The 15,484-nt window shown below is 41.6% G+C and overlaps 1 protein-coding gene across 2 annotated transcripts; it reads right to left on the bottom strand.

Moving 5' to 3' along the window:
* Positions 1 to 2,992: 2,992 nt before the first annotated feature.
* On the bottom strand, positions 2,993 to 12,554 carry LOC131246314 (NADH dehydrogenase [ubiquinone] flavoprotein 1, mitochondrial). 2 transcript variants are annotated; one of them, XM_058246290.1, is made up of 3 exons: positions 12,370 to 12,554; positions 7,209 to 8,682; positions 2,993 to 3,198 (listed from the first exon to the last, which is right to left on the bottom strand). In XM_058246290.1, exons 1-2 carry the CDS (start codon positions 12,370 to 12,372, stop codon positions 7,222 to 7,224), a joined length of 1,464 nt encoding a protein of 487 aa, XP_058102273.1. In that variant the 5' UTR covers positions 12,373 to 12,554; the 3' UTR covers positions 2,993 to 3,198; positions 7,209 to 7,221. The 2 variants fall into 2 exon arrangements, with proteins under 2 accessions (XP_058102273.1, XP_058102272.1); XM_058246289.1 differs by having other exon boundaries at positions 2,993 to 3,203; positions 12,370 to 12,552.
* Positions 12,555 to 15,484: the final 2,930 nt, after the last annotated feature.

Raw genomic sequence — 15,484 nt, 5'->3', positions numbered from 1 at the left:
TGGGGGCTAGCTCGAACTCATTTTCGAGCTCAAAAAATTAGCTCGACCCAGCTCGAACTCAGCTTTGAACCGAGTCAAATCGAGCTTTTTCGAGCGAAGTCAAGTGAGCTAACCGAGCTAGTTCGGTTCGTGTACACCCGTATCTTCCATATTAATACTCTTTTCCATTGCATTTGTACTGTGAGAGCATTTCCATGCACCTAGTTGCATATGGGCCTGTTGGCATCCACATCATCTATCTGGGGCATTGAATAGGTTCTCAAGTCTACTCTTCTTTCATGGCTCTTTAAAAATTACAGCAATTGATTGTTCCTAAACATTTGTGACTGTACCAATCTTCCATGAACTATATTGCCCATCCATTTCTGCATGCCACAAAATGGACGGTTTGGATCACTTGATCATATGATTTTTCCATGGGAGAAGAAGTGGACTGGCCCTAATGGATGGTCCAGATAGATGATGCGGATGGCAACAATTCCAAAACCATCTAGGTGCATGGAAAGGTTTCACACATTTTTATTTTTCAGATTAGTTGAAATATCACATGCATTCAACTGCATGTATCGTAATTGGGTAGGACCCATTTCCCATCCTACAAGTTACAGGGACAATGGTGGATTGGTTGTCCTACGGATGGCCCATGGTTTTTAAAAAAAATGATTCTGATGGAACAACACCAGCCATCACTTACCTTGATTATTTTTCGTGTGATAAATTTACCTGTTAACAATCTCATTTTACTCTCTATTGGAACGCCGCTAATTGGATGTCTATGATTAACCAATGCGTGATTTTTGGACATCAGGCCCACTGGTTGGATGGTGCCAATCTGCTGTTAGAATTATGCCATTGTGAAGTCTGGCGATGGTGGGTACTCTACACTCAAACAATAGAGCGTTGGGTTCAAGCTTAATATGATTAGCCTGCACAGTACCTATTAAGAAATGATATACAATTAGACCCAGTAAGGTGGGGTCCATCCATCTAATTGCCCCCGCTGGATGGGAATGGTTCAAACGATCCTAGCAAACTAATTATTGGCCTTCAAATGAATGGTGAAAAAACAAACAAACAAAAAAAAAAAAAAACATTTAATGTTCACTATTGAGATTGGCAAAGTGGACAAAAGTGATGAATTTTAAACATGAGCCATCGATAATTAGGCAATTATCACAAAAGATAGATGGCTTGGATTTGTGCACTAGCTTACATGGCAAGATGGGGCTCTACGTACTATGAATTCTTCCTGCTCTACAGAATCATCTCCATGGTACAATTATCTGAAGCAGCCATCTCTTGGATTCCACTGACCGTCTACTGACTAAGATTTGCCTTGATTGGATAATCACATACATCAAATAGATCGTATACAATAATTGTAAAAATAAAAAATAAAAAAAATCACACTAAATACAAAGCCATCGACAATCTTATTCATGTTCCATCCATTATGATTGTCCAATCAGTAGTCTATGAACATGTTAGACAGGAATATTGTGTTCTTGGGTGGTCCTATTATATTTTTGGATGGTCCGGTAGACTACCGTATCAAATTATACCTTAGGGTCGTTTGGCACTATGGTTTTGGTTGGAGGGAGGGTCCCGTCTGTTTGGCACAATAAAATAACTGAGGATATCAAGTTCACTCGAAGGTAGGATTTCATTTAAAATCCTTCCATATGAGTCTCATGTGTGTCACCAGGCTACTAATTTGATTGGGCAGGTGGCGCACTGATGATATCTCAAAACAATCAAATAATCAACTACATATCTAAAATTACTTCAATGGGATGATCTGTGCAGTCCAAACATTGTCCATGTAAATCAACGGTTAAAGATCATTGGTTGGTTGCTTGATTGTGATCCTTTCCTAGTGGACCATCCAAGACTTGGAATTTTATCATTTTCGGCTATAGTATATATTTCAATGGGCTTTTTACAATGTGTGTCAAACATTACATTACATACACTAATTAGGAATATTAAAGTTGATTTAGTAATAAAATTCAAACCCCTCTAAATATGCTATGCATAGCTACTTAGGGATTAGAGGGGAGTTCGAATCCAGGGTGCCAAGCACAACCAGAGGATTCCAAATCCACCGTGCCAAACTAGCCTAATTCTAATTGGCTTTAACCATGTAAATGGTATTAGGTTTGCAAAACCCTATCCCCCAATCTTCTTTCTCTTCTGCCCTCTCTATTTATATTAATAAAATAATCTGATACAACAGCCTGCAGGACCACCCAAAAATACAATATTCTTATCTCTAGCAGAACCATTCACCATCAGACCACCAAAGGACGGACTGAATGTCATCCATCTTGTGCATGGCATTGTAAATACAGAACACGGCAGTAGGCCCCATCCAAAAAATGACACCTATAGACAGTCTAAACCTTCCAACACGATGCCTTTTCGGGAATGCCAGCTGAGTTGCCACAAACAGTCCAACAGGTTCCGCATGGAAACAGAGGGTGCAAAATAACATCATAGTTTCTCAGGGCAATCTCAGGGAAAAGGATTTGGTGGATCCCTGACTGTGGGGCCCACTGTGATGTATGTGTCTTGTATCCATGCCATCCATCCGTTTTCCAGCTCATTTTAGGGCATGAACCCAAAAAATGAAGCAGATCCAAACCTAAGATGGACCACACCACAGGAAACAGTGTTGATTGAATGCACACCATGAAAAACCCCTAGGGGGCCACAAAAGAATTTGATGAACATGAGATTTGTTTGGTCTTTTCATCCAAGGTCAGTGTGATCTTATCAACAGGTTGGATAGCAAATCAACATTACTATGGCCCCTCGAGAAGATTTGGACCTGCTTCATTTTTGGGTTTGTGCTATAAAATGAGCTGGCAAAACAGATGGACAGTGGATATACGACACAGACATCACAGTGGACCCTGCAGTTGAGCTGCATCCATCTCAGAGACACTTCTGCCCGTCTTCACAGTTCTGAGAATTCTTTTATTCCATGAAATATTCAGAATGAAATGCAGTTCGCTAGAAACTATAAACAGATAAATAGAGATCCAGATAAATACAGATAAATACAGATCCTTGGCTCATAAGCTAAAAACCGGTCCCCTAGTTCCGACAGAAGTCGCTTGCAGAAATACATACAGATTGCGGGAGAGGCCAAGTCCTTTCGCACTTTTATTCCACAATAACTGCCTTCAGAATAACCTTCCCTACACCAAAATAAATGATAAATGAGTAGGAGCTATAGCCATGCAGTACAGGTGGGAATTTAAATGACCATGAATCTATACAAAGGGGAACGATGGCTCTCCAGTCCAGATTGTCAATCTGACTGAGGCCTGCCGCAGATGGAAAATTGTGACAAAGGAGTATGCTAGGTGGCCGGAATGATAATTCCTCCAGCCATCAAGTCATTGCTGGGCAGCGGAAATGGTATGTCCGCTAGATAGAGACTATGCCCATTGATCTCTGTTTTGATTGGTCTTTTGCCAAGGGGAATTTTGGGATGTGTGAGGGTAGATTGGTCTTTTTGTTGTGTAAAGTAGTTGAGATCAGTTGAGAGTTGTGATTAGCACATTAATCACAAGAATAGTTGGATAGTATATAAATACTCTACTTTTTGCAATTGTAATAAGTTTTTTGAGTTTTGAGAATTGAATTGAAGAAGAGAGAGAGAGAGAGAGAGAGGGTCCTTACTCTTGCTCGGGTGGTAGACTCTCAGGAGTTAGAGAGAGAGAGGGTCCTTACTCTTGCTCGGGTGGTAGACTCTCAGGAGTTTCAACTCCCGGTCAAGGGTTCGAGTGCCCATAGGTGGTGAAATTCACTGGCGTGAGTGTGTAAATAAAAAATAATAATAATAATAATAAGAGAGAGAGAGAGAGAGAGAGAGAGAGAGAGAGAGAGAGAGAGAGAGAGAGAGAGATTGCTTGTCCAAGCCTCTCCTAGGTTTTTTGTGTGTGTGTGTTGGGAGAGGATTTTCCCCAATTCCTTTGAATTATCCCAGTTTCCTTTTCCCTCGACAATCCCCTGCTCTGAGATTGAAGTTCCTGGCTTCCATCGATTGAAGCAAATGGGACTGTTCACCCTCTGACAACTGACTATTAAATAGACAGTTATGCAATGCTGTGACCTATCTACACCTACACTAACATCCATCAAATCAACAGTCTGGTTCATTGGAACTCAGGCCCCACTTGCATAGAAGGCCCTGCATGCAATATCCTTGGTTGAGGATCATATCATTCCTCTACCAAGACATCTATGTACACGCTCATGTGCATGCACCCATGCACGCACCATACTCGTGCATACAGTGATCAGAACCAATTGCCAGTGGGCCCAGAGTAGAAGGGAAAAAGTTAAAGAATCACACTTATTGGGTAATCCTAAACTGGTGGTTTGGAAGCAGATGACTAACATAACTAAGCCCATTAGTTCACCCTCAATAAGCAAATGTCTAATGACTGGACAGTTACAATTGTCCCACTGCCACAACTGCGCAGTGACAGATCCATGGTGAGTCCCACAAGATGATTGGTCCCACTGACAAACACATATGATGTTACAATGGAGATTGATGCTGCTCCTGAATTGTGCAGCAAGACTACCAATCATTTCCTGTTTGAAGGGGTGAAATTGTGATTTCTAACGACTGGACCATTTTATCGTTAAATGGTAGTATATTGAGAGACCATAGGATTTAAAGGTCAAATTGAGGTGGTTGGTCAACATTGAGGTGCAAGCAACCGATTGGATAAAAACTGTCCTTTCAGTGTCCTTTATTGGGGAAGGAGATTCACTAACTACAGTATGGTAGCTTCTTAAGAAAATTCGAGCCGCTGAGGACCCACGGGTTAACAAAATTCAAGATCAAGCACTGACCCTAATATTGCAGGGGCTAAACAGGGACAAGGTCATCCACCTGGCAGACAAATGGGGGCAGTTTTAATCAAGGTCATCTACATGGCAGACAAATGGGGGCAGTTTTACTCAAGGTCATCCACATGGCAGACAAATGGGGACAGTTTTACTCAAAACCAGCAGTTATGACTGCTTCACATTGAACTGTGGACATACCAACTCATTCAACCTGATTGTTGGACCAGGTCATCCACATGAAGGACAGAACCTGTCACATCAGTCGGATGATCCCCCAAAAATGGCAGATCAGCACCTATGTGCACACTTGAATGGGCATGTATATACATGATGTGAAATTAGCAAAAATCTTTATAGAAAAGGCTAATAGTGTTTTGACACCTATTTTTTATTTTAAATTTCTATATATTGGAAAACCACATAAGATTACATTTAGGTAAAATGCATATTATTTAATTTTCTTTTCTTTTCTATTCTTTTTTGGGTACATTTCATCTATATTTATTATGTTCTGTATATGATTCAAGTGTACTACGTTATTTGATTTCCAGTTTATTCAAAATACTTTTGTCGAACCAAACTGGTCTGATCTGAACGAGGGCTTTAAGGTCCTGCGCACTGGCAAACGAGCAGTTTCTGACACCCTAGCCTGTGTACATTCAGGACCATGGCTCAGTGATCCAACTGTTGGTTTGATGGGCCCCACCTTGGATAGAGGACTAAAATCTCTGATATTGGGGGACTAATCATTTGATTATTGGACTATGTTTGGATGAGTGTTGCACACTGCTGTACTCTCTCCTTAACCGTCTATGTAAGCCACTGACCGAGGGTTATAATCTAAATCAAGTCGAAATTTTGCAATAAAAGGGGCAACTTTTAAGAATGAAAAATGGAACTATTTCAGATGTAAATGATGGATATCATTAATAATTTAGTGAGGATTCAGTGGCATTGATATTATCTAAATTATCAAGCATTCAACATATATACATTCAGTGAATGTGTATAAGATCTGGACCGTTCATCTATTGGGCTCTACCAACACACCTTGAAAATCACCCAAGTAAAATACTGGCCAGTGATTAGAGAACTATTGACAATTGCAAGTGGCTGGCTAGGAAAAATTCCTACCAACAGTTGACATTCAATGGGCACAACTCTAAACAGATGGCTAAGGTCATTGGAACGGTGTCATTTTTTATATGGCCTATCCATTGTTAGGATCCAATAGATGACGAGTCTGATCTCATACATGTGGGCCATGTGTAAAGAAATCAAGCATTTGATAACTAACATAGATATAAAATTTGCCATTGGATACTCTGTACATTGTATCTTCAACTTATAAAACTTGCCCATAAGGCTAAAACTTAATATGACAAATAATAATAATAATAATAATAATAATAAACGGCATTGTTTACCAACTGTAAGAAAGGAAAGGGAATGGAAAAATTGTAGAGGGAAAGTGGAGATTTTCGATGAATTATCTCCCCATTTCTCCCATGTTCTAAGAGGATTACAGAGATGAGCATCTAAAGAAATCTAGATAAACACAACCACAGAAACCAAGATAAACATACCTATGTCCAACCAATTTAAGATAAGATAATACATAGGTATGGTACACTGCAGGTGCACGGATGGCTCTGAATATTATCATTTCATATGGTGCACTGCAGGTGCACCCAAAGCAGTGTTCTCTAACACCAACCAAGTATCATCCTTTATAAAGTGTGTTGAAAAACATGGAAATAGTGCTTTTAAAACCTGGGCCAAACCACAACCCATGTCTGTGGGCAGTTTGGTCCAACCACCAGTCACGGATGTAAACTTTCATATGACATTGCCTACACTGAAATTCAAATATGTTCAAAAAGCTTCCTTGCAAATTGTAACATGGCATTAACAGGGTTTCATTATAGAACCGGACTGTGGCAATCTTATATACACTGACAACCAAAAGGGCATTTCATTAAGCTTGTATTTTCAATGGATCTCAACAACAACATTGTCAGATGATTGGTGGCAGAACATAGCAAAATGATAGTAATTATGATCTTGGAATAGCATTTAGAAAAGAACAAAACAAAACTTGTTCATCTTATAATGAGACTTCACAAGGGAATTCTCTCCCTTTTGTGACAAAGCCTGCTATAAAGGAAGTATATATGCTTTTCACTTGGAAAAACATAAATGTAACTGCCATTTTCAGAGAAAAACATAGAGATGTCAGATCCCTTTTGTCTCAAGCTACAACCCAATGAGAAGAAAACCAGTTCTCTTAATGAAAAAAGGATTTTTTTTTTATTTATTTATTTAAAAAAAACAACCTGTGTAAGAGCCTCAAGCAGTAGCAGCCCCCACCAGCTCCCTCTCTGCACGCTCCCGGATCCTTCTCTCCAGCTCAGGTCTGAAATGCCTGATGAGCCCTTGCACAGGCCAAGCGGCAGCATCACCCAAAGCACATATGGTGTGCCCCTCTATCTGCTTTGTAATCTCCTGCAGCATGTCTATCTCTTCCAGCTTTGCATTTCCAACCTTCAACCTCTCCATGACCATCCACAGCCACCCCGTTCCCTCTCTGCAAGGTGTGCACTGCCCACAGCTCTCATGCTTATAGAAGTATGAGAGCCTTGCTATAGCATCAACAACATCAGTCGACTTGTCCATCACGATGACCGCTGCAGTCCCCAACCCTGACTGAACAGCCTTGAGGGCATCATAGTCCATCAATACATCATCACATATGTGCCTTGGCAGTAGGGGAACAGATGAACCACCTGGAATAATTGCCAGCAAATTATCCCAACCACCTCTAACTCCCCCACAGTGCCGCTCAATCAACTCCTTCAATGGAATACTCATCTCCTCCTCAACTGTGCAAGGCTTGTTCACGTGGCCTGACACACAAAAGAGCTTCGTCCCAGAGTTATTCTTCCGGCCAAAGCTAGAAAACCACTCAGGCCCCCTTCTCAAGATAGTGGGAGACACAGCTACTGTTTCCACATTAGTTACGGTCGTCGGGCAACCATACAAGCCTGAATTTGCTGGAAAAGGAGGCTTCAGTCTTGGTTTTCCTTGTTTCCCTTCTAGACTCTCCAACAGTGCCGTCTCTTCACCACAAATGTAAGCACCAGCACCATAGTGGATATGTACATCGAAATCATAACCAGACCCACACGCATTCTTGCCCAACAATCCAGCTTTATAAGCTTCCTTCCTAGCCCTTTCGAGGTTTAGCCGCTCATTTACATACTCACCCCTTATGTAGATGTAAGCTGCAGTAGCCCGCATGCCTACTCCAGCAATTAAGCACCCCTCAAGTAGTTTGTGTGGGTCATGGCGCATGATTTCTCTGTCTTTACACGTCCCAGGCTCACTCTCATCCGCATTGACAACAAGATAGGAAGGACGGCCATCAGACACCTTTGGCATGAAAGACCACTTAAGACCAGATGGAAAACCAGCACCTCCACGGCCACGAAGACCAGATTTTTTCATTTCATTAACAATCCAGTCAGCACCTTTCAGGACAATGTCTTTGGTTCTATGCCAGTCACCCCGCTTAATGGCACCTTTGAGGAAAGGGTCATGCAAGCCATAGAGGTTGGTGAAGATGCGGTCTTCATCTTTGAGGCCTCCAAAGTGGGTTTTCTCAGGAGGTGGGGGTGGCGGTGGAGGCTGTGGAGTGCCTGCTGTAGTTGCAGCCTGAGTGCTGAATGATCTGCAGACAGATTGCCACCTCTCTCTGTATCGACAAACCAGAGCTATCCGGGGTTGAGATAGAATGTTCTTGATGGGTCCCTAAGCACGCAAGTTATTCAGGTCAGAGAGAGAGAGAGAGAGAGAGAGAGAGAGAGAGAGTCTCAATTGGTCCCTGGTGTAGTACACCAGATATTCAGGTTAGAAAGTAACAAAGATCAGTTAAATTTCCTTTCCGACTATATCGATCAACCAGATAAAATAACTGCAAATAAGAAACTGATAAGCATTGGATCTATCAATTCTATATAAAACAGAATTTATAGTATCAAATAGACATTGCAACAACGGTATAATAACAGTAATTGAATGTGAAAGTCATGTAACATGTACCATATTTTTATATCCATAATATTAAAAAACAATGGCAGTTTCTTCACACCTCATGGAACAAATAATATTGGTTTTAGAGTGGAGAATGCTAATTTTTGGATATCTCATCTTCAATTTGTAGATGACACCCTCCTCTTCTAGGATGCCAATGCGGTTCAGGTAGATAATATGAGGAAAATTGTTGCATGCTTTGAATGGATCTGGGGTATGAAAGGTATGAAAGTAAACATTCACAAAAGTAAGATATTGGAGAAAAGAATGTCTTCAGAGGAAGTCAAGTATCTAGCAGATGTCTTTGGATGCAAAGCAGGCAATCTCCCATCGACATATATGGGCCTCACGTTGTGCACTGGAAAGCCAGCAGAGCATTTGCGGAATAAGGTTATCGAGAGAACTAAAAATAAATAAATCTCAAATTGGAAGATGAGATATCTATCATTTGGATGGCAGTGTGGGGGATTATGCTGATGATGAAGGCAGCATTGTTCGATATGCCAATCTACCATATGTCCCTTTTCCAATGTCTTGTCCGTGTGTTAAATATAATCGATGGAATACGGTACAATTTCTGGTGGCAGGGTTCAGATGACAAGCGAAAATTCCATCTAATGCAATGAAGTAACATATGTAAACTAACTAGGAAGGGAGATGACGGGATAAGAAATTTAGAAGTCGTGAATATGGCTTTTAGGTAAATGGCTGTGGAGATTTGGGTTAGAGGCCGGGTGCCAATCGAAAAGGTGGATGGCATTGAAATACGGGGATGGTTCACAAAGGAATAATCTCAGTAAAGAGCTTCTGCGGCATGGAAAGTGATAGTTAGTACGGTTGACGAATGCACAACAAAACGAGTTTCCTTCTCAGTTGGCAATGGGTCTCAGATAAACTTTTAATCAGACATCTAGTGCTCAAATAGACCTCATCATCATCATCATCTAAGCCTTATTCCCACTAATTGGTGTCAGCTGTTCAAATAGACGTTTTGATGTTTTTCTTCCTAGCCTGGCTGATATCACCTCAGACTTGGAGGCTCGTGTTTCCGAATTCTTTAAAATGGTGGGTGGTCATGTGGTTTGGGCCCCCTTGTGTCATAGGAATCTTTCAAACAAAGAGTCAGAGCATATGGCTAGGTTATTGGAGCTTCTCCACCTCAAACGACTATCCTGATGAGCTGGATTCGTGGGTGTAGAAATGAGAGAAGAATAGGTGATTTACGGTTACATAATTCTATGAAGTTGTTCTGGTTCCAGGTAGGAGGAAAGTGGGGATCTGATGGAGGTTTGACATTATAAAGGTCATCCTAAGGAGGTGGCTTTTACATGGTTAGTGGGGAAGAACAAGGAGCTTACGGTGGAAAACCTTCAAAAGAGACATATGATCATTCCCAACACATGCATCATGTGTATGCGGGATATGGAATCCATGGATCACTTGTTCTTTCAGTGTGCCTTCTGGAGAGCAATCTAGGACAGCTTCCTCAAGTTGTTCCAGTGTCGTTGGGTGATGTCAGGATCCATAGAAGCTCTTCTTTGAACATGGCATGAGGGTGGGAAAGGCTCCAAAGGGAGAATCCTTTGGAAACTATCTTTTCTAGCGGCATTATGGTCAACTTGGAATGAGCACAATGAGAGATGTTTCTAGAATCACCAGAGATCTCATGAGATTTCTTCAGGAAAGCTAAGTTGGATGTCATTTTCTGAGCTTTGTCTCTGCAATACTTTGTGTCTGTTCCTATCATCCTTTTCTATTCTTCTTAGTCTTGTTTGTAATTCCTTGTGAGGAATCTTCTTCCTGCCTTATAAAAAAACTTGTGACTTCTCAAAGAAAGAAAAGGAATCTTTCGATCATCACTTCTTGCATTTTTTTTTATTGTGATGAAGGTGTGGTATCATTTCTTAATCCAGCTTGGTCTAGAATGGGTGTTTCCCATTTCAGTGATTGATCTTCTAAATGGTTGGCAGGAGCATCATTGTCAATCAACGCATGGTTAAAAGATTCGGCGACTTAGAGCAACTCGTTCGGTCCTGAAATGAGTTGAGACTCACCTGAGTTGAGGCTGAATCGGCCCAACTCTCCCAAATCAGGGGTGTCTCAGGGTTTCATATAAGGGTCATGTCATCCTACTGAGTCCACATCAACTTAGATGAGCCACATCCTGCTAGTCTAAGTCTTTAACCATGAACCAAAGGGACAATGTGGGAGAATTTTCAAAAGCAAAGTTAGTATATTGGATTCCATCAAAAGAAAATCTGTAGTTTCTATATTAGAGTAAATGATGGTATTGCAAAATTCCATGGGTCAAGGAAGGACCTTAATCGTGATTGGAAAAGTGTGCCAGGTTGGGAGGAGCATTGGAGTGGCTACTAGAGGGGCATCCATGTCCCATGAGATTTTAGACCCTGAAGCTGCCTGTGTTTTTTCTTCATTGATTTCGCTTTTGCTCTAAGATTCCATAGTGAAGGTAGTGTGGTGATAGTTTGTTGTTAGAACTACAAAAGGATTTCTCATCTGCCTCGTTTGTTGGCTGTTCCTATTACTTTGTTCTTTCAAATGAGAGAGAGAGAGAGAGAGAGAGAGAGAGAGAACAAAAATCAAAGAGGCTGGTTCCTTCCCAATAGCTTTGGAATGGAGAGGTATCCTTGTACTGTGATGTGCGTGTGCCATCCAACCCACTCATTAGGTAAACCCTACCATGATAGGATGCCCCAAAAATAGGCTTATACATTCATTATCTGACCACACTATAGAAAATGATATACAACCGCGCAAGAACCTCCAAGTTCACATGGTGGCAGACGTTATGGTTGGATATGCCTTAATTTTGGGGCGTCAAAATTTTTTGCTGGGACGACCCTGCTGAACAGATTGGATGCCATACACACATCACAGAAGTTGTAAAGGAAACTGCCTCAAAAGCAAATGCCAAAGAAAGAAATCCCAAGATACACCTAAAACCTCCATGACAGAACAATCCCAACCTTCTAATTTGTGGCCCACAAATTGACACCTAAGAGACAAATACAGCAACAGTCCACATTCAACTTAAAAGAAGGGCCCGAGATTGGCAGCTACAATCTCCCAGGCACATCCCATCAAATCAACGATTGGGATCACCGAACCGTGGGGCCCACTTGTAGAAACTGAAAACCCAATTGCCCTGCTACACATCATTGATTCGGGGATCATTTGATTCCTCAAAATTGAAAGCCTAGGATAGTTGAAAATGAACCGAATTTCTTCAGTAATGTGAGCGATGGAATTAACTGAAACGGCGAAATTCGCCACGATCAGATTCTCTACAAATAGCACAAGAGATTCCCGGGCATGGAAATCCCATTTTTCAAAGGATCGGAATGCAGAAATGAGAATCTAAGAAAGAGAAGGTAGAATCCGTACCATGAAGAGGGAACAGCAGAATAGAATCGCCTTGGAATGGAGAGATCGAGCTTCGATCGGTGCTCTTTAATGGCGGAATTTCAGATGAAGGCTGAAGAGCGAGGGTCGCGGCTCCTGGGGTTTCGGTCTTACTGCGAATGGCTGCTGTGTCTGGACAAGTTACTGTCAGGACCGTCGAAATGGTGAGCCCAGATACGGATGATTAGAAGATTAAATGCAGCCATCGTTTTTTTTTCCTGGCCACTGATGGAAGGGTTAGGAATTGATTAGTTTCTTCCAGAGGCCCGATCTTCTGCATGGTGAGTTGATCGGGACCGTTGGCCAGATTGCTTAACCATGAATGACGGTGGATGCGACGCTTACCCCGCTCCCATGTAACCCAAGGTTCTGTGCGGCCCACCCAGATGTTCGTGTTATATCTTGTATTGTCCATCCATTCCGCCAGTTTATTTTAACACGGAAGCTTAAATAGCAGGAGATTCGAAACTAAGGGCGTGTTTGGATTCACAGCCCAGGTGGTGTTGCATTGTGTTTAGACGTGGGCCGTATGTTATCCAATGTTTGTATTCGAATTAAAAGCGGTCGTGGACGAGAGACCCGAGTACGTCGCCGAACCAGAATTCGGCTACCACGCATTATCTCTTGTTAGAGTTCAACGCATCGTGCAGTGCAGTGGTGTCATTGCACTGCACCGCCCTGCGGTGAAAAAGTAAAGACCGAAGTTTTTAGTCTTGCGGACCATCAGACGCATATACTCCATCGGGCGTAGATACTCTCTCCCTCATCCATTCCCTTCTTCCTCACTGATCAACTTAGTTGAGAATATCATTGCAGATCCAGAAGATCCGAGACATGGATGGTTGTGTGGTCCTCTTTGTTCTCTATGAACGTTATGTGCACGTCTAAGGATCGGTAGATCGGCGAGTCGCCGTGAACTTGCCTTGATTCCATCCCGGTTTCAACTACTACAACAATCTTCTCACAGATTTAGTGGTATCCAGGTATTGCGTAAATGTAATTTTAAAACCTTCTGCATGTAATGGAATGTCATTGTATTTTTGGGGAAGAGAGGATCTAAAAACACCGTGTGATAGATCTTATCCCTTTGTAACGTCTCGGAAAAATCCGTACAAGGACCTAAGTACCACCTCAAGCAGAAATCACCCAGGACCAAATCCTTTAGAAATTAGATTAATATTAGCAAGTGCTAAACTAGAGTGCTTATGAAATTAGCACTAATCACTTTAAATATGATCTACAAGACTCAAATTGTACAGTATCATTGACGCTACGTTACCCTGAAATCTAGAATCCGTCCTTAAACCCAATTGCTCTCGGGAGCATCTTGAAACTACGTATCAGACCTGGACCGCATGTCGAAAGTCCGATAACCGCAAAACTATACAGTTATAACCGCATTACTGGACTTGACAACTCCCTCGAAAATTAAGTCTTAATTGTGTCTAGAAATGCACAACTTGAGCCCGGAGCGAAGAGTGTGAGAAACGTGAAAATATTTAGAAATAAAATCTGAATTTAAGTAATCTGAGTCGTGTCACTTGCGGGCCAAATATAAGGATTCAGACCGTCAGAATCTAACCAAAATACACCCTCAGATCAGGAGAAATGTCTCACACTTGTCGGTGTACTTGTGACCCTGATCGAGTGATCGTGACCGTTGAACTGAAACTGGTCTGCCACGGCTGATCTGTAAATTCGATCGGAACAAAAACTCAGCCTGACCTAAATCCATGGTCAGGGAGCTTAAGTCCGACTGCACGTGGAAAAAAGGGCCACGAGAAGTGCTCCGTTGGACTGGGACAGTCCGTATTTGGATATAACCTAAGTATACCTTGGCCCTGGGGCCATTTCCATCAGTCTTGGGCCTATATAAGGACCTTAAAACCCTTCTCTCTCACCCCATACGAATTTGAGAAACCCTAGGAGAGAGAGAAGAGAAAAGAGAAAGGAAAAGAGAGAAAGTGAGAGTGAGAGTTGGAGATACTTCTTGGGATTCGATCCCGCAACTCCACGTACTCAACCGCCATTTCTGTATCACTATACAGGCGATTCCGACTCCGTACTTGGGTAAGAAAACCTAACCCTAACTTGCCTTAGGGTTTCTAACTATTGTGATAGATGAAATAGCTGACCTATTCCCTGATATAGGTTATTGTGGTGCCGTAGACAAAGGCTTAGCTTTAAAACTGAGTTCGTTACGAGTCTACCGGCGAAAGGTGCGGACTATAAACGTATAGGTTATGATTTTCAAGGCTTTCAATGTCGGTTAATGGTTTATTACTGATGTGGGTGCAATTTCACATGCCAAATGCGATGTTTGTATCACGTTTCTGATATATATGAACTATATTGAGTTTAGTGTATTCCATGTATATGTAGAAAGTATCGTATACGTATGAAATTTGAGCGTATGTTTGCAGTGATTAATTGTCGTGTGTTTGTGCTAGTTATATGAGTAACAACTCCTTAGCAAAAGGATTTGCCTTAAGACGTGCTATTACCAACATACGTCATGTATGTTGGAGTGTATAGTCTAAGTGTTTGTAGAAATGTCTGAATGAACAAGTGTATAATAAATTGTACTTTATATGGGCGTTGAGAAGAGATTCTCAACTACCTTAACGAGGTGTATGATTTCCTCCATGTAACTTATATTCTTTGTCTGCTTTACTTAGGGACGGCATATGTGTGAATTCATGTTTAAGTTGAAATCCATCAAATGCTCAAATGCTTGTATGATTGGAATTGTTGATCCATTACTGTTCTGATTAACTTGTATGATTATCTGTTATAATTGAATGTGTTTGGGACTACGGAATAGTCTAGGCAATCGGTAACGGGCATTGAATAGGTGGTTGAGGTTGTCTCACCACATAGGATGTGATCGATGAATCCGAGCCGTACTTGGGATTTCGGCAGTGGTTAGGCCACACGGAGTGCTTACGCACTTCATGTCGGTCAACTCAACATGCGCTCGTATTAGTCGAGCTCGTCAAGTAACCCGATTGACCCGATGTATGTTCACCATATATGGACGCTACTACTTGAATCTAAGGTACCAAACTCACCAGTAAAAACCCTTTTAAACCTTGGT

This window comes from Magnolia sinica, chromosome 5 (genome assembly GCF_029962835.1).
Source record: "Magnolia sinica isolate HGM2019 chromosome 5, MsV1, whole genome shotgun sequence".
Classification (NCBI taxonomy): domain Eukaryota; kingdom Viridiplantae; phylum Streptophyta; class Magnoliopsida; order Magnoliales; family Magnoliaceae; genus Magnolia; species Magnolia sinica.
Note: the sequence above shows the minus strand (reverse complement) of the source record. Positions and strands in the feature narration are given on the sequence as shown.